This window comes from Eurypyga helias, unplaced genomic scaffold (assembly GCF_000690775.1).
Source record: "Eurypyga helias isolate BGI_N326 unplaced genomic scaffold, ASM69077v1 scaffold33406, whole genome shotgun sequence".
NCBI classification, from domain to species: domain Eukaryota; kingdom Metazoa; phylum Chordata; class Aves; order Eurypygiformes; family Eurypygidae; genus Eurypyga; species Eurypyga helias.
Window position 1 is genome coordinate 44057 of NW_010259440.1, and position 21284 is coordinate 65340.

Sequence of the window (21284 nt, forward strand, 5' to 3'; positions counted from 1 at the left end):
TTTGGAGATGTTTTTTCTGCTGCTGGGGACTCTGGAAAGGTGTTCAAAGGCACCATTCTCTCCTTAGAAACAGGGTAGAGCCAGAAGCTGAAAACCAAAGGAGAATGAACCCTGCAAATGTGTATTTCTGATGGTGTTTCCAGGGTGAATGCTGGGAGCAGGAGCACTGTTTATGGGAAGGATGTTCATTGCTGGTGCTGGGCTGCTTGTTGCTAGAGCAGTACTGATTGAGCCTGTCCAACTGTTTAAAAAAGGATCGTGGGATGACTGACGTGTTTGTTCTTGGTGAAGAGTTGGAAGAAAAATAAAACAACTACCTTTGAATGTGGAGCAAGACAGCTGTGTGTACAGATGATACAAGGGGTGCTAATGGGGTACGGAGAACTGCGTTCCTCTGATGCACTCACAGGCGTTGCACCGTAAGAACCAGTTTATTTCTGCCAAAACTTTAGTAGTGGAGGTGAGTCTTAATGGAAGCAGTTCCTGTCAAATGAAGGAGAGAAAGTAAGGCTGGTTACCTGGATGCTGCATATTCTGCCAAAAAGGAAGAAAGTGGCATATGCTGTACAATCCTGAATAACAAAGGGGGACTGACACAGGAGGCTGGTTTGCCTGGAAGCGAGGTAGTCACTGCTGCCAGCGCGTACGTAGGGAATTAGGCACTTTGAAGGGTTTTGGCCAGGCTGCGTGCGAGCTGGCTAGAAGTTTACTAACACACCGTATCCTATTTGCAGCCTCAGCTTGGCGGGGCTCCTTTAGGAAAATTAGAAATTCCCTTTCCTGGCATAACGCTGCTACAAGGAGTGGGAGTGAAACACAGCTGTCCTATCCCTGGGTTGAAACAGCAGACTCACAGCCTGTCTTGCCAACCGTAGGGAAGTACAGCGTTCAGCGTGTGGATCTAGTTTTCTGACTGATGCTCGCTAATAGCAAGTCCTTAATTTCATGCTGCATGATCTCATGTTATCTCTCTGTGTTTAATTGAGAAATGGCTCTGAAAAACCCTCTGAGAACCTGCTTGAAAGTGACTTAGATCTCTGGCTCTAGGGCTGCGCCTTGTCCTCATCTTTATCATATGCGAGTTCCATTGTGAAGTGCCAAACAAATGCACAACAGAAGAAATAATAAAGATGCTATGTAAATGACTGGGCGGCTGGCAAGTGTGGTTGGATGTTACAATTCAGAGGCTTTAATCCAGAAATGCTGACTGGACGCACAGTGCCAATAGGAGTGGTCGCAGAGATGCAGACTTCCAGCAAGCGTGTGGAACACTGAGCCAGAGCTGGTGTAAAATGAAAAAAGGATGAACACATTTAACTAAGAAATTGAAAGCTATTTTACTTTTCTAGTGCAGACACCTCTGGGCAAGTGACTTCCACCTTAGCTTAAATGACTTTTCCTTTCTGAGGTTCATGCTCATCATGCAGTAATAGCAGCCTTTTCTAAATCGCCTGACTGTCGATATTTAGCATTCTTCTTACACACTGAATGGGCCCAGTGGCTTCCCATTATTTTGTAGGTGACTGACTGGATAAATGACCCTCATCTCATCTCTTCTCCCCCCCTTCCCTTTTCCCTCAGTCAATGGTTTCTCCCATTATGCAGCCATCTCGGTTACCCTGGCACAACAGGTTTTAGGAGCTGTGCTGTATATAGCAGAGGTTGGGGATGGAACAGACAGTTGTTCTTCGGTGATGGTGGTTTCTCAGTTGAGTTGACACAGTGCCCTGGTTGCAACTTGGCCTTGTTTGAAGTACCCCAGGCCCAGGGTTCCCCATGACTCACTGGTGGGAGAAGGGGAAGCCAAAGCCATCGCTGAATGAGGAACCTTTGTTAGCCCTTTCCCTGGCTGACAGAAATCTTTTTACTGCATTTAAGTATCACTTGCTGGAGGGGATCTGGGGGCAGTCCTTCAGAAACTTCAAATAAATAGTTCTTAGGCTGAGAAATCTTTGGAGCAGTTTCGCAGTCAAGTAGTGTACTTGTGTGCATGCCCGTGAGAACTTCTCCGTTATCAGGTGTCTTATTAAATAGAAATGTATTTCTTAAAACTAAAGAGGCCCAACCTATTAAGTGGTGACAAATTTTAGCATTTAAGTTCTTCTTATTTTGCCATTTACACTTGCTGTGTAAAAATTAAAACAGAATGTGTGTGTCTTGTCAGCCCTTGGCTTCCTGACCCTGGGAGGAGTTAAACCTTTAGCTCTGAGACTGAAGGGTTCTCTGTCAACTCTCCGTTACACCTTCAGGCACCTGAAGGCTAATCAAATTGCCCCGTGAGCTTCTTTTTCAGGTGAATAGCTTGGACCTTAGGATGGGATGAGAGATCTTGCTGATCCTTCCCTGTGGCTGTTAACTGTGCTCTGAGCCCACACCAGTCTATCCACATCCTTCCCCAGCTGCAGATAGGAGAGCTGAACAGGTTGTCCCAGTAGTGACGATGAAATGTTCTTAGTCAGCATTTTCCCTGATATCCATGTGTTTTTCATCTGTGTTTTTCTCTTTCTACTGTTCACTGCTAGCTTAATACTGGTTTAGCAAGTCTGCCTGCTGTCTCTCTAGTCTGAGAGGTCTGTCCATGTACAAGCAGCAGCTGTAAGCTCACTCAGTCTTAGGAAATACAGAGGGAATGTGTGAAGTAAATGGACTCCTGGGGAAAAAAAAGCCCCTGGTGAACTGTTGGACAGTTGAAACAGCACAGTAACTGCATTGCACTTGGGAAAATTGTCTTGCTGCTGGAATCTCTTCCATTTGGAAGATTTACGGCAGATGGAGTGGCTTCTGGCTTTGTTGGCTTGTTTGTGTCTGTTGGTGTTCAGATGGACTTGTAGTCATCCAGAGACCTCCCGTGCAGTTTCTTTCCTGCTGTCACATTTTTGCTCACATAATGCTGAGAGCTGGGCCTCTGTTAGAGGCCATTCACACATTTCCAGCTATGCTTTGTTTAGACGGTGGCTTTTGGTGTGGGGCTGAGAGGGAGGGGTGGGGGCAAGATGCTGAGGGAAGGAGTTGAATGTGATTTAACATGGGTAATCTCTTGGGGAGCTGTTTAGACTGAAACGGTCCTGCTGTCTTGGTGCCAAGCAAACCTGCTTTAGTGCTTAATAGTGGGAGACATTGGCAAGCACATTACTTATGAGAAGGGTGATTAGATTTATTGTCAATCACTTTGTATTCCCTAGGATGAGAAATAATTTATTTAAGAAATGGCTTACTTAGAATGCAGGCTTAAAAATTCATCAGTGATCCATTTGTTCTGTCTCCATCAAGATTATGAAAGTGAGGTTTTTGCCTTTTGTGTTGTGGTGATGTGTTTTGCCACAATAAGCATTTTTTGTGTGTGTGGTTCGGTTCTACAGGCAAGATCATGGGTGGGTGAGGAGCTTAGTTAAATTTAACGCTGATCTGATAAGGCTGCTAGGACACCCAAATAATGTTCCAGTCTTGGTCGTAATTCAAAGAATGCAGAGACGCTTTACATCTGCCTTGAAGTTAAAAAAGCAATTCTCTAAGGTAGTTTTGTAGCAGTGCAAGTGGGCGTGTGTGTGTTGGCCTAAAACTGACAGGCTGGGTCTGGCAGATTTTTGTTTAACGCAGTAGTCGTGTTTAAGTGGCTGGGGTAGAGTCTGGCGCACACGGGCTGCACAAAGAAACTTCTGCAGTTACTCTGCCAAACTGACAGTTCTGGTTTTTTGTTTTAGATGAAGAACCTAGCTTGTACTTCTGGCATCTATGTGCGTGTCAGTTTGTGGACTTGATGTCTGGTAATAACATGCATCAGTTTAATTTATGACCCAAACTCTGCCGGGCCACGAAGAAATGAAAGCTGAATGCCTGTGTTGCAGAAAGGAATGTACAAATGAGTCATCCTACACCACCCTTAATGCCAGCATTGAGGAGGCAGCAGGTGAAGGAAAAAGCTTGCTGGAAAGTTGTAATCCATGATGTAACCTCATCCTACCAAAAATCTCCCTAATTCAGCCCTGATTAGTTCATCTGAAAGACTGCAGAGCGGAAGTGAGTCAGGTCTGTTCTGGGTTTGGTCAAAGATTAGGCATGCAGATTTGCATTGTGTCTGTCTTTGGGAGGTAATTTGGCAAATCACAGTGAACTCTGTACACATCTCAAGCAGGAAATGACTGTTTCTCACCATCTAGTATGGTTTTCTAGTGGGTGAACTTTCCAGATAAACACTAGCCATGCTGTTGACAGCTAAGAGAAATTGGGCTAGCCCTAACACTCTCTGTGCCAGGTACTCTTTCTCTTTTTTAGCCTTTAGCATTTTCATATTTAAAATAATGTCTTATGGTTCTGTTTTACTACTTGATCTTTGTGAACCGCTGCGGGAGAAAAAGGGCTTGTGACTATAGGACTGAATGATGAATTATGACACTTTTATCCAGTTCTGGGTTCTACCACAGACTTCTTACTCTGGGGCTTTGAGGCCTGGATTTATCCCCCAGGTTTAATGCTTTCTTCAAGTGCTTGGCATCATTTTTCTGCGGGGTTGGTGGCAAGAGCTGGATGTGTCCAAGGAGGTGATTCAATCTGTGCAAGTTCTGAACTGTTCTCTGAAGCTCCTTTTCTTCTCTTCGGCTAAAGAGGGAGAATTAAGTTATTGTGCATTTAGATACCTCAGTAAGATGCCTGAAGGTAATCGCTGTGAATTTGAACCTCTTGCGCGTGCATCTGTTTCCCTACCTGGGAATTTGTGTCTTCACTCTTCCTTCTGGGAGCTGTTTAGGTCAGCAGACTGCCCTATCACACTGCAGCAGTATTGCCCTTTTGCAAACTAGTGATTGTTTTGTTCTGAAAATCAGTGGGCATGTGTGATTTGCCAAGCCTTATCTTCAGTGCAGTGGGACTGATTAACACCTAAGTTTTAAGTATATATGATCACATCTGTTGACTGACGTGTAATGTCGTGCCATCTTTGGTTAACACCCAGACAATCTGAAAAGCAAGGCAAGGCAGCACAGAGCCCTGAGAGATGTCTTACTTGTCAAAGTGACAAATTGCCCTTTCTGATTCAGAGGAGCAGCTTGCATGGCAGGGCTAAGTAGCTGCTGAAGAAAGGGGAGGAGAGCATGGGAAAAATACCCTATTTGTTTAGGCCTTCCCATGTATTTTTTGTTGTTTGTTGCTCTGAGTTGAGGCTCTTTATTTTCCTTCGTCTGCAACAACTTAACAGCAGGTTGAGAGGAGCAAAGCCTCTGGGATTCTGCCTCTCCCACTTCTCGTTCTTATATACTGTTTACAACCTCCTCCAGTTTTCTAGCTTTGTATGGAAAAGTTCAGTGGGTCAGCTTTCCCTTTAGCTTCATCCATCATTCCAGTCAATTAGAAATAGTTGAGGGCCAATTGCCCGGTCTTCCATTAACTGAGACACTTCAGATTGTTTAAAATAGCATAAAAGCCCTCTTTGTTGACCGTTGGGCAAGCACTGTAGATTTCCCTGTTGATGGGCAGTTACCGCGTGGCTGAACAGAACCCCAGTGTGTCTTCGGTACTTGAGGGATGAATATTACTACTACAGGCCTTGTCTGGGTTTTGATTCCTTCTCCTTCACCTCTGCCTCTTGCTTTCCCTCAAAGGTGTGATGCCCTCAGATGGTGAATTACCATGCCTGCTTGCAAAAAAAAGCTGCTCTTTGTGGCTTTTCAAAACTTGTGTCCTAAGAGGGTGTTGGTTTGGGTTTTTTTTCCCAGTTGCTGAAATGTTCCTTTTTAACCTTGGTGCTTTAAAAGCTTTTGGCATTATTTGTTCATTGCTTGTCGTGTGTGTTTCTGAAGGACAAAGGAAGTGTGTAAGTGCTCAGGAAACAGTCCGTGCATTGTGATGTGTGGCTGAGTTCATTCTGGTACCCCATGCCAGGACAGCTTGCTTTCATTTAGGGCTAACATTTTCCTTGTGTTCTGAACTTGCCAGCCTTAGGGTAGAGCTTGTGTGAGCGCTCTGACAGAGAGCTTGAAGCCTGTCACAGGTTACTATGTTTGGGTTCACAGTGAAGTGAGCTGAATCCGTTGTATGTATACATACATATATATTTATATATATACACATACATATATATAAAAATAATATATGCATATATTTTTTAATATATATATATGTAACGAACACATTTTGTTTCATGTGAGATTTAACCAGAAAAGTAGGCTCACTGAGTGGAGGTCAGTTTATCCGCAGCAAAGCAGATATTTATGTATTCCCATCTTGAAGGAGCTTGCAAGGTAGACCGTGGTATTAAGTGTTATCCATCGCCTGGGTTTCAGCATAGGCTAGTCCATGTGCTTTTCGTTCTTCCAGTGCCATTTTGCCTGAGTAATGTGTCATGCTTTGGTCCCAGTAGTGCTTCCCAGATTGTCAGAAGTTTGGATAGATGTGACTGAGCACCTGTGCTTGGTGCTGAAGACCTGCACCTTGTTGTGTTTTGAACTGGAGGACTGCAGCATGTGGCAGTCCTTGAAAATAAGGCCTCTCTACTCTTTCAGAAGGTGCCCTGCCTCACAGTAGGGCAAGCACTGCTGAGTGAGAGGGCTTACCTGTCTCTCTTGCACCTGAAGCATGATCTGTGAAGAGTAAGACTGTCTGCTGTGCGGCTGCCTGTCAGATGATACAGGCTCAGTGATGTGTGTGTGCCGGTTAACTTGGGTTCCAGCTGTTGCACTACTGAGATGCACAAATAGTGCTCTGGACAAATCCAGGGTAGAGAGCACAGCAGGTATCTTATGGCTCTGGTGAAAGAACATGAGCTCTGACAAGGCAGGACAATGTGGTAATAAACTGATCTTGAGAGTCTTCAGCTGCTGGGGAGCTGGATCTTGTATTGGGGAAAGCTTTGCCACAAATAAACCAAGTTCAGCACACTCCACCAGTGATTTTCTTGCTCTTCGACATCCCATTGGGATACCATTCTGATGCTCAAAGCAGGAACATGACTATCTCAAGACCTGTTGGACTCATGTTCCTGCAGACTTGCCTTTTTTGTCATATGTTCTCCTCCACATGCCTCTGCCAAGTAACGGCTTGAGGGCATGGCTGAGCTGGAAGTTCGGACCCGAGTTTGAAGGAGACCAGGAAGGCAAAATGTCAGCCTTGAGAGTCAACTGGCAAAACCTATGTTTGCCTGCTTTGCACTTACAAATAATCTCATGCTTGGCAGAGATTGAAGCTGTAATAAGTAATTTAAACAAAGAGTTAGTAGTAGGAGAGAGTATCCACAATTAATTTAATTAGCATTGTTGTCCAAGGCTGTTAATTATGCCCAGGCTTGTAATGTGTTTCACAGGAGTTGATACACTTGAGCTTTGTCTGTGTTGAGATCAGCTGAGGACAAGTATGTCCACTGGTGTAGAATCCAGCCTTTGTGCTTTGCAAAAAGCTGCGAATTTGGTATCTGACAGTAGCCTGGAGTAAGCCGTAGCCTGAATAGCTTGCATTGCAATCTGCTGAACAAAGGGTATCTCTGGGAGAATGATGATTCGATGTACATGTTTTCAGTGGTTTTGAAGAGGGACTGGTTTAGTGGAAGTAACAATCTCCTGCAATTTTATATTATTTCCAGACTGTTTTAAATTGTTTCATAGGCAGAGAATAAAGAACTTTGTTTACTGTTTTAAAGCAGGATGTCTGATCCTCCTGGGGGAGTTTATTCTTTTATTAAAAAAAGATATAAAATAGCCGCTTTGATAGAAATATAACTCTAGGAATTGAAATGGTGATGATTATAGAAGCTGTAGTATTCTAATGCAAAATAAGCCCTAGGAGATGTGTGCCCTAAATGGTAAATCACTCTGTTTTTTAACAAAATGAGAATTACTGTTATGATTCTCGCTTATTTTACAAGGTCTTCTAGCTGTTTCATCTGTGCTTAACTTTTACAGACTGGGGATAAACTGATTGTTGTTTTGCATTTTAAATAGATTGGCTTTTTTAAATCACTCTGGAGCAAGCACAGATCAACAGGGTAGGATTCACTTGGTACTCAAAAAAGAAGGGAGCAAAGCCGTGGTTACTGACAGCCTATGCAATAATGGAATTGGAATCTGTTCTCATAACTTCGTGGTGTTTTGTAATCTTTCTGGAAGGAGCCAGAGATTTTTGTTTGAAAGGCACCTCATGGGTAATGCTTCACAATTTGGCCAGGGTGGGTTATCACCTTGATGTGTGGTGTTTATTGCAAGAGAACTCCTGCTGCTATATTGGAGGAGCTGTGGGATCCCTCAGATCCCTGAGGGCACTGACAGACCTCAGTGACCCTGGCCAACTTCACTTGAGGCTTCTGCCCGAGACCTGGGAGCTCTATTTAAGCTCAGCCCTGTGCCCTCAGCCCATGCTTGGGCTGTGCTGGAGGAGTGCTGTTCTCCCAGTTGAGTTGCAGCCATGCCTGTGCCTGGCCATGGGCCTCCTTCATCTAAACCCTGACCGCAGGCTGACTTCCCAGCCTGACCGTGGACCTGACTGGCTATCGCTGGACCTGATCCTAACCCTGACCTGCTGATTCCTTTCCCAGGTTGACCTTGAGCCTCCCTCTTCACCGTGGTATTTCCTCTTGGTTGGGCCTGACTGCCATTTTGGGTCTGTCCTGCTCACCTTACTCGGTGGTGTGGGAGTGCGCCCCAGCTGGTGCAGCCCCTGCCCAGCTATCCCAAGGATCCCTCTCAGCACTGTGGGCTCCAGCCGGTGCAGCCCCTGCCCAGCCATCCCAAGGATCCATCTCAGCACCACAGGGAGCTGCTGGCCCTTAATGCCCCGTGACACGATTTCTGTAGTCAGCTGTTGTGCCTCCAGTGTTTTTGAGCTCCAGGAGGAGCGAGCCAACCTGCAGGGACTCTCAGGGATCCTGACAGTCTTCCATTGAAAGGGACTGGAAAGGAGCTCCCTTTTGGATTTTTGTCTTCCCAGATGCTCAGCTGATGACAGCGGTTGCTGTGGTGGGGCAGATCCCTCCTGTGCTGGGCAACAGCCTTTTGTTTGACAGTACAGGCAGGACCACAGGGTCTTGGCCGGTGTGGCAGGAGAAGAGGAACTATCTGCTTTTGCTGTGAAAGCCCCCAGCGAGGTAAATGGAGGAGTGTGTGTTGTTCTAAACTGGAATTACCTGCCTCTAGCAGGCAGGGAACTACTGGTGGGGTTATTCATTAGGGTTTTCATGTTCCAGCTCTATCTGGCAACATGCGTTTTACTTTCAGTCATTAGGCTTACCTGCCAAATGTTTGGAATCTGAGATGTGTTTACTCAAAGAGCATCCTAGATACTGACTTGGCTGAGCACAGAGGAGGGTGCTTGGAAGGGGTAATGTGTCCCAATTTCTGCAACTTGTGATGATCTAAAATGCTTAACGATGGAAACTAAAAACAGATGCTAAAATCTTGGCTTCTTTTCTACATTGTTAGCCTCTCTCGACTCCGGGTCAGTGATGTGGAGAAAGTACTGGTTTAGGAGATCAGAGAGCCGCCTCCCTAAGCCAGTTCAGGGAACAGCGAGCTGGGAGATGTGCTGTCCGCTTTGCATGCTGCTCACATGTTGTCCTAAGTAGCTCCCATTGTGAGGAAGACACAAGAAGATGCAGTCTTGCTGTCTGTGTTGGGATATCTACCTTGAACTTGAAGCTTTTGTTCTTTCTGATGCCTAGGACAGTCTTTTGCTAACAATAGTCTTCTCTTGTAGGAATGCAGATCTGCACCATATCTCTCTGAATCTTCATTTTAGAAGCAGCCAGAGGATAAAAACTAGCGCAGTGCTCATTTAAAGTCAATATGCTCTAGTTTGCAATTTGCTCATGTGTAAGTGCCCAGCTTTAAAGGTTTCCTTTGCCTACAGGCAGTCTGAACACAAAGGGAGAATTTATTTTTTTCATAAAGAAAAAGTTTCGCAAAAGCTCAAAGAGCAAAATATTTCTTTCCACCTTCCGTCTCCTCAGGTTTATTATCACAAAGCAGAGTTAGCCTCTGGAGAATCCAGAGGGGAATGGAGAGATGTAAATTCATGCAGTCACCTCAAGATGCAGCGAGAAATGAGGATGATGGATGAGATGTCTGTACGTACATATGTGTGTGAGAGGAGTGAGAAGGTCCCACCTTGAAGCTGTTTTGGCATTTGATGCCCTGGAGATGAGGAGGTTGACAGGGACAGGGTCTAATGAAAATCTCTGCATGTATCTGGTTTGTTTGCTGTTGGCAAAGCTGGGGTTGCATGAAGATGAATAGAAATTATGAGTCTTTACTGTATTGCAATAGTGTGTAAATAATTCTGTTTAAAAGGAAGCTTTACTGTGGGGTGGGGAAAAGGGAGTTGCAGTTAGAACATAATATCTTCAGGAAAAATGTGAAGGGATTAATGTGTTTGTCCCAGGAGGCAGTTTCCCTTTGGCAGCTGTGGGCAGAGGACACCATCTGACAGCTGAACCCTCCCGCAAAGGATGCAGCATATATCCGAAGTTATTGGCCGTAATGATTAAGTACTGCAGACTGGAAGGCGCAATGTTCTCTAGGATTTCAGAAGCCTTATTGTCATTGATTCTGTAGCCAGATTTATAGTGTGCTTTCAATAGAAATGGAAGTAGTGCCTGTTTGTATCACCTCCGGTGGTCCAGCATGCGTGATCTTTGAACGCTGTCCATGTTGCGTTTTGACTGAGATGATTGCCTGAGGCTTATTGTCATGGTCTTGGTTAATGCTAGTGCTTACCTGAAAATGAAAGTGGCTTCCTTACCTAAGTGTGGAATGTAGAATACAGCTCTAAATAAAGGCAGCTGAGCAGGGGCACCTTGGCTTGTTCCAAAGCAAACTACAGATCATGCAAGGAGTAAACGACACTTCCCCTGTAGAGCTTAATGAGACCTCAGTAGCACAAAGTCACTCGGAGGGATATGGTCCTTCAGGGCTTGCACAAAACTTGGCACAGGAAAGGGAGCAATCCAGAGTTCATTACCGGGATGAAATGCAGGTTTTTCTAAATGAAATGGTACAGAACAAAATGTTGTCGTTCCCTGGTGATGAATGAGGCTGCTCACAGGTGGAGAACACTTAAACCTTTACATAATTACACTCAGCACCTTCATGGCAACAGTTTCATCCCAATCATTTTGTTTTCCTGTGATGTGAAAAGGTATACAGAATTTGGTCACGGTATTTTCTTTAGGGAAAGTGTTCACTTTGCAATTTAGGACCCCCTGTCATTCTGTTCCTCTTTTGGGTTTGGGGTGGGTTTTTTGAAATGGAAAAAAAAAAAGTCTCTGCGTGTGTGTATATATAGAAATTCCTTAATAAAGGATGTTCTTTGTGTGCCTGTTAGACAAGATGGGCAAATAGAAGCCTTGCTTTGGCTTTGAGGCCTGTGTAGCCCTATACCTTCAGGGTATAACAAAATGAAGAGTCTGTCGTTTCATTTCAGGTAGTTGAGGATTCATAATGCTGGGTAAAAGTCTTATTTCTCAGTGTGTAAGCCAGTTCTTTATTGGCCACTTGCTGTGAAACTTCTGAAATACATTCATCTACCGAAGGGGAGCTTCTCTGATTTCTGTGCCGAGACACACAGGTGCTTAAGACAAAGGAGAGTTCAGACATTAGTGCTGGCGAGAAGCAGGAGCGTTCGCTTTGGGCAGTAGCCCTGCAAGAATCTGCCTTTGATCTGCTTTCTTTCTGTTTAGTGTTTCTTTACGTTGTCTAGCTGTTATAAATTTTAAATAAGCTTATAGCCAGTTAAGTAATCTTGTAGCCTCACAGGCTTAGTGAAGGGAAGATGGCATGGCAGAAGGGTAGCATTTCACATATTTCAGCTGATAATTTGATAACATAGATAGCTAGAGATTATCATTGTTTTGGACAGTTTGAGAAAGGTGTCAGGTTGGTATTAGGTCTTGATGTTTACAGCCTTTTATGGTGTGCAACTGAGTGTATCATAAAAGTTTATTTCCATTTGGTGATGGTGTGTAAGATGATTAACTTCTCTGAAATCCAGTGGCCCTGTTCACTGTGGAACAGAATGAATGTTTTTGCAGACAAAAATTTAACTCCTCGTACGCTGGGGATTCAAGAGACAGCTTAAACCAGGTTTAAATGTAAGGTAGTAATCTGTTAGTCTGTAGCAGGTTGCCTTTAACTGTGAAGTCCTTGGTAGACGCTTCACGTGATTTCCATTTACTGAGCTGAGCCCAGCCATACCAGCATAGTTGCAGCATGCTTTTTTGAGGCAGTAAATACTTCTTTCTCTGAATCTCTACATGCCAGTTGTTGGGTAAAACGTGTTTTTTCAATTGAGAAAGCTGAAATCAATAGAATAATTATGGTAAAGTGAGAAATTATATTTTTATTTTTTTTACCTGCTTCTTTAGGAACAAAGCCCCAGTAACCAGACATCAATAGCAATGATGCAAGAGCCTCAGGAAATGGTGGAAGAGACAGTTACTGTGGAGGAAGACCCAGGCACTCCCACCTCCCATGTATCTATTGTCACCTCCGAAGATGGAACCACAAGGAGAACTGAAACCAAGGTGAGAGGTTAATAACCAATGAGGAAAATGCTGAAATACCACCGAAGCACAAAGTTGAAATAGCAGGGAGTAGCATGAGCAAGGACAATCGTGCTATTGTGATCCTCAGTGGTTTTGAATGTTCTGTTTGCCAGCGGAGCTGAGTTCGGAGCATTTTCAGTTTTGTCTCTGTCTAGTTTGCTCCAGATCAGCTGTGCTGATACAGCTGTTCATGGAGCCGTGCACTGAACAGTAGAAATTATCCAGGTTAACCAAACAAACCCACTAGAACCCCTTCCCAGATTGTTTATTCTTTTAAGATTCACTTTATTTTACTGATACTGTTCACAACATTGCCCTGCAAACACATACGGTGATACGAGATTGGAGATGAGTTGATAGGGCTTGGAGTAAATGACTTTTGCAGCTGAGGAAAATGTTTGTGGAAAGAGGTCTTTAAATTAATTGTGCTCTGTAATGACAGTATGCCATTTTGCGTTTGTCCCTCACAACAAGAAACAGCCTATTTGAATAACACCATAGTGTTTAAATTCTGCAACAGTCTTGTCAATGCAATTTTATTCCTCGTGTGTGGGGAAAGCTGGGTGTGCTCAGGTGGCCTGTACCTCAGGTTCTGCTGGATTACAAGGGTTGCATGTGTTCTAATTTTCCTCATGTCTTTCTGTTTCCTTGTGGAAGGTAATTTTGCATTCTCTGCCGTGAAGGTGCTGTCTATTCATGGCTGTCTCGCATGCATTTGGGTGCCTCTGGAACACCAATGCACCTTGACATTTGGGTCTTGGAAGTTGAGCTGACATCTTTGTTACATTTTGGTCCTGTGAAAGGTTAAGGGTGATTCCTGTTTCGAAAACTTGTGAACAGCACTGATTTAAAAAAAAAAAAAAAGAAAACCCCACACCTGTCCAACTGCTTTCTGGGTTAAAAAGAGTTTAACAGAGGTCACTGAATAAATCAGTGTTTATTTTTACTGGTGTTTCAGAATTGCAGTCCCCTAAGATATCTATTCAGGACATCACATCCTCAGGTAGGAGTAAATGAATGTTGATTTCCTGAGGTCAGTGGGCCTGCACATGTTGCTCTAAGCTGAGTATCTGATTTAATGTTTGTTGCGATTAGTTAGAAGTTAATATAACTGACCTATTTTCTCATTGTTGGAAGGCGATGAAGGTCTTAAAATAAAACAGGCAACCCAAAACCCCCGGATTTTTATTAGTTCTTCAAATAATCTAATGTATTTAATCTGGGACTGACTTGACAGAAATGCTCATTTCATTCTAGGGCAGCAACAACCCTTATTTACAGAAAGGAAGTGATAAAATTACAGTGATGGGGGACATCTTTTTATATGCACTAGTAGTAGTGCATAGTTTTAGGAGACTGTAAGTGCAGCTATGCAAGGGAATAAAGTGATAGCTACCACTGTAAAAATAGAGGAGAGACCTTGCAGTGGACCCTAGATAACAGGACCACATGGAATGCAATAGTCAGTCTGAAATAGTCGTGCCACTGATAAAGCTGCGTGTTTGTCATAGTGTAAAAGGTGCGATTTTCTCCTCTGTGTGGCGTACCTGCTGCTTTTCCATCTTCTTGCAGAAAAGAAGAACGGCAGTTCCAAACAGGCATTGTATTTGTATATGGGAAAAGAAAATTGGAGAAACAGTGACCCTAGAGCTACTGTTCCATTTCTAGGAGCAAGGTTTTCTCGTGTTACTGTAGTTCATGCCAGGCATGGAAGCCTGTCCAGACTGAAGGGAGGGTGTATATCTGTCTTGCTCTGCGTTTATGTTCTTTCAAATAATGCCACTGACTTCAACTTGTGTACTGTTTGGAGGTGTTTCCTAATATTTCATGGCTAAAAAACCCAACTCTTTTAAAAATAATTAAAAACCCCCTACCAGTTGTTGAGAAAAGTGGTTCTGAAATGTCAAAACACCAATGGAGTTGGCTTAACCTGAACTGTCAGAAGTGCTGTGACTTTGAGGTGGTGGGTGCCTCTGACATGGTTGTGTTTTGGCTTTTCCTTGTGATAATATGGCATAGATTTAACAGCTCTTAGATATGAATCTGAGGTCAGAATGTTTTTTAATCATATTGGTCTTAATTTGTTTTTTGTTTTGGAAGGGAGTGTGAAAATGAAAACTCTTGTCACTGGAGTTGAACAGCATCAGTTAAGTGTCCTGGAGTTAATTGGCATCGATTTACTATCACTTCTAATAGGTATCATCACAGTGCTTTCGTGGGTCAGACTGTCATGTGTGAGTGCCTTACAGAGAAAACGAAGTTTGCGGATACCTCTGTGCAGTGCCAAAATTCTGACCTTGCTGCTCAGATGAGGGCGGTGAAGTAAAGCATTTCTGTGGGGTGAGACATGCAAACATATGTCTGCTGGGCGTGCAGTAGCAGGAGCTTTGTTGACCGCAGAAACTGCTGTTCTCTGTCTCTGCCCGTTCTCTCTCTGATTTTAAAAAATGGAGGGGGAGAGGAAAAAAACTAACCACCACTCTGCCAAAAAGCCAGCAACACTTCACACACACGTGCACACCCTCCCCCCTCCCCCCCCCCAAAAAAAAGGTATTGACCCTTGTAAAGGACCAAAATTTCCTACAGTGGAAATCCTCACCTATTTCAGTAATATCTAACCTTTAATCAGGGTGATGTTTAAAGTTGAGATGGTCACACTGTGTTCACTTAATGTTAGGGGGTTGGGTTTATGCGCAGCTTTTTGTTTTTACTTTGAGCAGTCCGGTAAGTCGAGGCAGTTAGCACAACGTACACATGGCAGTTTTTATGCTCTACATTGCTGGGCTTGCTCTAGGCTGCTTTGAGGAGAGGTTCAGAACCTAGTTTTGTTACCCCTGTAACCAGAAAGCTCTACTGGGTAGTGCCCTTTACGATCTCCTGTGTGTTTGTCTTGCAAAGAAGGAGGCAGCACAGGATGCTTTCTCTGACAGAGTAAACACAGGCCATGGGTTTTTAAAAGCCTAGGAGACAGGAGATGTTTTCCCAGTGTATGATTTCTTCGCTGGGTAGCTTATGTGGGGATTAGCCTACCTAATGCCATTTAGTACGCGGGTTTTGGATTCTTCAAAAGAACATTGTCATTTGTTTTTGCTGAATTGTATGAATCTTTAGCTTCTGGAGAATGATGCCTCTGATATTCCTCCTCTTGAAAAGAAGCATAGCAGAGGCTGTAAACATGAATGCTCCTGTTCCTTTATTCTTCCTTCCCCTGTTGCTTCAAAACCATAATTTATAAAGGTTATTCCCTTTAATAGTGTATTAAGTAAACAACCTTAATCTAGAAGCATTGACAGTTTTGCTGTGCGTTTCCCCACATCTTTGAAGATGCCTGTAGCAGTGAAGCAGGAAGAAGGCATTTAATATTTGACATATTTTAAATAGAGAACATCTGTCTTTTCAAAATGAGATATCTCTCAGTAATTTTCCTCAAACTGTTATTCTTAGTATGCTACTAAGTCCCTACATAACATTCACTGCACAAAAGATGTAGCAGATAATACTTCATTTCTACTTTATAATCTCTCTGGAAGCCAAATACCTATCATGCAAGAGCAGTGAAAGTCACCTTGGGGAGAGACTTGGCTGTCGGCTGGAACGCTGCCATGTGGTAAAGGCAGCCTGTTTGCAAGTGGCTCAGGAGAACTCCGTAAAGCACATTAGATGTGCGTGTGCTTGTCTTAAACTTTGCGGTTTTTCTTTCTTCAGGCACCTTTTATTTTTATCTTTTGACATACTAAAAGATTGGAGAGATTGAGGTCTCTTTTATTCGTTGGAAATGATGTGTTATGGTAACAAACTGTGAAATCGATCTGTAATCAAGTCATTTCATTTGTAGTCCACCCGTTTGCCTTGTGCTTTCTCATACTCGCAAGGCCAGGTCTTTCCCTTCAGTGAGTAACTGCTGCTCCCGCTTCCTGGCACCAGCGATGGGCAAATGCTTGCGGTGGTGCCGGGCACCCCGAGATGTCGTTCTTCAGAACTCTGTAGAAAATGCAGGGGAATTGGGTAATAGAGCCGGAATGGATTTCAGTCAGAGATGAGGGCCCTTTCGGAATGCAAAACGTTAAGCTTAAAATTGAAGGGGGGAAATTTGAGCCGTTGTTTTGAAAACCTACGGGGACAGTTCTTACTGAGCATTTAATAGAGAGGTAATCACTTCAACCTGCTTGGGTTGATTAATTTTTACAGTCCATAGTTCAAAAATAAGCTCTCAGAAATGTCAGAATGCTTTTATCCCCATGCATTCCTTCTCATCTGTTTTTTGTTTCATGACATAGTTTCAATGATTTTTAGCCCTGTCAGCTTGTATAATGCCCTTTATTTTTAAAAAGGGGGGGTGGGGCAAGAGAAAACCAACTTCAGTATAAAATGAAAGGCAAATTATAAGTTCTGGTTAAGATGACTACAGTTGACCTCGATAGCCCACTTCAGCCAAAATCTCAGCACTGCCTTTACTCCTCTGGTGTCTGAGCACTGTGCGCTCTGAGGGATCCACTTGTACCATCTGAACGTGCATCCAGTAAGTCCAACTGCTGGATATTTTTATGTTTGTTCTCCCATCCCTCAAGACAAACAGACGGACGAGGGACAGAAAAATACAAGATCTCCTTCAGATATGTGAATATTTCTTTTGTGTTCTGTTGGCAGGTGTGTTTCCAGAAACAGAATTAGTGCAAACTAATTCTGTTGGTCATAGGGCCTGTAGGGGAATTATGTAAAAAACCTAAATGTTTATCTGGGGGGAGAACAATGCTAAAGTCAGTAAACTGCAATGTACTTACATCCTGGCGTGGAGGAGCAGCAATTAAAGCACTAACCTGCAGTCTCGTAGCATATTGTTTGCAGAGGGCCTGAATAAGTTGGTATATTGGAACATTTTCCTTTTTTACTGTGGTTCAAATCTCAATATTGTTTACAGGGAATAAAGAATTGCAAGTAATTTTAAATATACTCAATCTTTTCATAGGGAAGTAGTCCAAAGGTTTCATCTGGTACTCTGAGACTGTAGCACTGAAACAATTGAGCATCTTTTATTTCTAAGTGGGCTAAAAAAAAACCTCTTTAAACAGCTTTTCTTCAGAGGTGGAAGGTAAACAGAGAAAGGCAAATTACACTTCGAGTAACTTGTATCTCTAAATTTTTCATTAGAGCATATCTGTAGTGAGGAGTTTGTGCTGATAAATCTTCTCTAGATGGGGTGCGTCTGGAGGATCAGGTGTCTCTCAGATAAGACAGTCAGCTGCGACTCCCATTCGGAATAGCTTCCTTCTCTCTGGCTAATGCATCAGTATTAAGGAAACCACGAAAATGTTGGGAGAGAAGATTACTGTGCTGTCAGCTGCTCAAGACTGCCTGTGGTCTTTTAAGAAATATAAATGAAACAATCCCTTGAGCTGGATTTCCTGAAATAAAGATGTTGGGTTTGTTGGGTTTTTTGGGGCTTTTTGCTTGGAAACCTAATAAATGGACCTTCCTCTGTGTGCTGGCTAATTGCTTCCAAAAAGCTTCCCTTTATTGTCCTGTAGGCAACAGTCGGTTTATCACATGATAAATCTTTTATCTCCGTCCGTACCCCTGACAAATGAGGCATGAGTGCAAATACTCTCTTTCTCTCAAAATATTGAAAGGCTCAGTTTGATTGCTCCACCATAACACCTTTAGCATTACTGAATGCTTTTATGCTATGAGAAATGTGTACTTTAATGCTTGAGTGAAATGTTCCTTTTGATATGTCTGATAAGGGGGTTTTGATTGTCCTGATTCTTTCCACTCGTTATTAGGGACAGCATTCAGAAAATAATAGAGGTGAAGCTGTGCTAACATTGCAAATGTGTTCTTACATGTGCTGCCTGATGCTGAGTGAGTCTCTGACTAGCCACAGACATTGAATGCTTGTCTATGAATGCTCCAGGACAGGAAAATAAGGCAAATTGGGAAAAAATCACAAATGGTTCCTCCTGCATTGTGTTGGTCATGTTAAAAAAAAAAAAAAAAAGAGAGAGAGAGAGAAGAAAATCTTTGTAAATACTCTGCAGCATGCCAGAGCACAGTGAAAAACTCATTAAGTGTAACTGGTAGGTCAAAAATTGTTTCAGAATTGATTTCCAATGTGTTCTGAAATTCTGCTTTCTTGTGTGCACGTACTGAATGTTGGTAGACGATTGTCCTTGCTGTAATGCTTCTGTGTTCTTACCTCATCTTGCCTGATGGTAATGATTCTCAAAAAAAACCCGACAAAACAATTAAACAGTCAGAGGAGCAAGTGCCCGGGGTTGGTGGTGGGAATGCCGGGTGAAGGCATGCAGCAGCGATGTCCCCTCTGCAAAGCCCTTCCCCAAGGATCCTGCAGGTCAAGGCTTCTTCCTTCTTCCGTGCTGTTGGGGCAGCCAGGCGTGGTGTATGGGGTGTCTCGCGTTGGCTGATCCAGACCGCTTTGGGGAACGTCACACATGACAAACCGGGCATGCGTGGCGGCATGTGTCTTGAACAGCGAAGTTCAGAGTTAGATTTACAATACCTGGCTCCTGTTGAGTAGTGCTGAAAGGAAGGGCTTGGGGAGGTCATGCAAGTGCTCTTCTTGGCATCTAGAAATCTGCCTCTTTGTTCCTTCCTGGGCAAAAGTATCAATTTCTGATTCATCAGGTTGTTGAAACGCTACCTTACTTCCTGTTACTCCCGTTACTGGTTCCCAAATTGAGGAACGCTATGGCCCAGCACTGGGTCTGGTTTTGTCATTGCATTGTACAACTTGCGTGTCTCAGGCCTGAGAAATGTTGCTGTTTCTACTCTTAGCAGATCACTTCTGAGCATGCTTTGAATAACACCATTGTTTCAGACTTCAGGAGGAGAATACTGGGCTGCGTTGTGTTGTGTATATCCGCTTTACAAAGAGCCACTGTAAGCCAGGCCAGCTCTTCTCCAAGTGCTGTCTGGCTTTCTAAATGCCACGGCAGTATTCGTGCTGATAACTGAGTGGAAACCAGAAGTGTTGTGCACAGGTAATACGCAAAAACCACTGCTGGATTCTGTGTCCTGAAGTAAGTGTTTAGCTTGTAGTTTTTCAGTTATTGAACGTGGTTTTGAAAAAGGAGGTTTGGAGGCACAGAAGCTAGCATCTTTCCTGATTTTTACTTGCTAAGGAAATCCCTGTGAGTTGAAGAGGAAAATTCTTTCAGCTCTGCCCCAAATTAGATACTAAGGTCAAGTTGGTACCTGGCTATGCTTTATTCAGCATCATGGTGCTGTTTAATTATGCTGGTGGTGGAGAGCCATTTGTGCTGCTTTCAGTCTTGTGGGATTTCATTACTTCATTAGGCTGAAGGATCATTTGCTCACAGATGTCTCTAGGAACAGAAATGCTGTTTGGGAGATTTTTTTTTCTGTTTCAGGTTTCTGTGTGAAAACATGTAACTAGAGGACATGCCTGGTCCCGCTTCAAGAGATGTACTCTAATTATTTTGTTTCAGCAGCAGCTTGGCTAATCTGGTGCCAATCTAAACGTTTAAATCGGAGGCTATAGGTCAAAATATCTATTAGGAATTCGGAGCCACTGAGCAATCCAGGAGTACCTGTTACAGTTTTGCTTGATGTACACATCTCATTCTGGAGCTTACACGAAGAAAAGTGTCATTTACTGATGCTTATTTTCCTCAGCAATACTTTAGAACCCTGAAATACCTCTTAACGCTGCTGTTCTGTGCTCCTCCCTCCCTGCATGTAGTACTCTCCAGTGGATTGATTCTCCCTCTTATCTTTATGGGGGTGGTGTTATGTTGCTTGGTTGGGTTTTTTTACAGAGGGTCTGAAAGTCAGTATTTACTAGGGTTGGGGTAACTTTTTATAGGTTAAAGCAACTTCATTAGAGTTAGGCTAACCAAGGATACATTAGCTTTTGCTGGACTTTGTATTTGCCCCAAAAGAGCTTTTGCTCGTCACCCTGGAAGACCGCACAGAAGTTGATGGACCCCAGATACCAACCAAAACAGAAGGTCCTTTGCTAGTTTGTAAATAGTAATGGCTTTTGTCCAGCACTGTCTTACGCAGATTACCAGACCTTTCCCATGAAAGCAGCACGTTCTTGGAAACTCTTGAGGAGTCTGTGTTCAGGGTTTCTTGCTAAAGGGGAAGAACAAAAGTGCTCTCTGTATACTTACCACTTACCATTTTTGTCAGTTATGTGAAATAGTATAATGCTATCTGTGGTGAAACAACATGTGGTTTATAGGAAGAAAAGATAAATACGTACTTGTGTACAGATTTTTCTTTAGTGTTTTAAACAAGCTTGTGTAGCCCAGCAGGTTTAGGGTAATTGCAATTGCAGTGTATGTGTTGCGTTAGTGTTTGTTATTGCAAATTTGTTAATCATCAAAATAATGGAATGATGCCAGCTACCTATTGGGCTGGCATGGTGATGATCAGATGTAAGTATATCTTGAGAGAAGGTAGTTGTGCTGCCTAAAAAGTTGAACCCCAAAACTGCTCTGTTTGCGATCATGGTTTCTTAAATATTACTGTAAAACTGAGCTTTGTCAAGTAACGCAGTGGTACAGACTTGCTCCAGATCAGGCAGGAGAACAGAACTGTATTCCTGTCAAACTGGAGAACATGATGTGGTGTTTACGCTGATTGGGAAGGACAAGCTGTGGCTCTTCAACATCATAAAGACTGCTCAAGGAAAGATGCCTTCTGAAAGCATTTTGGGCAGATTTGAAGTGGTGTGATGACTTTGCACTGCTTCCACGCGCTGTCACATGGCTGCAGTGATTTT

At 43.3% G+C, this 21284-nt stretch overlaps 1 protein-coding gene across 1 annotated transcript in view; it reads left to right on the top strand.

Annotated features, from left to right (window-relative positions):
* The first annotated feature begins 3701 nt into the window (after positions 1-3701).
* Positions 3702-21284, top strand: part of LOC104511873 (armadillo repeat protein deleted in velo-cardio-facial syndrome homolog) — a 59524-nt gene continuing 41941 nt past the window's right edge. Inside the window, 2 exon segments of the mRNA XM_010154655.1 lie at positions 3702-3740; positions 12338-12496. Coding sequence (XP_010152957.1) covers positions 3702-3740; positions 12338-12496 — 198 coding nt within the window.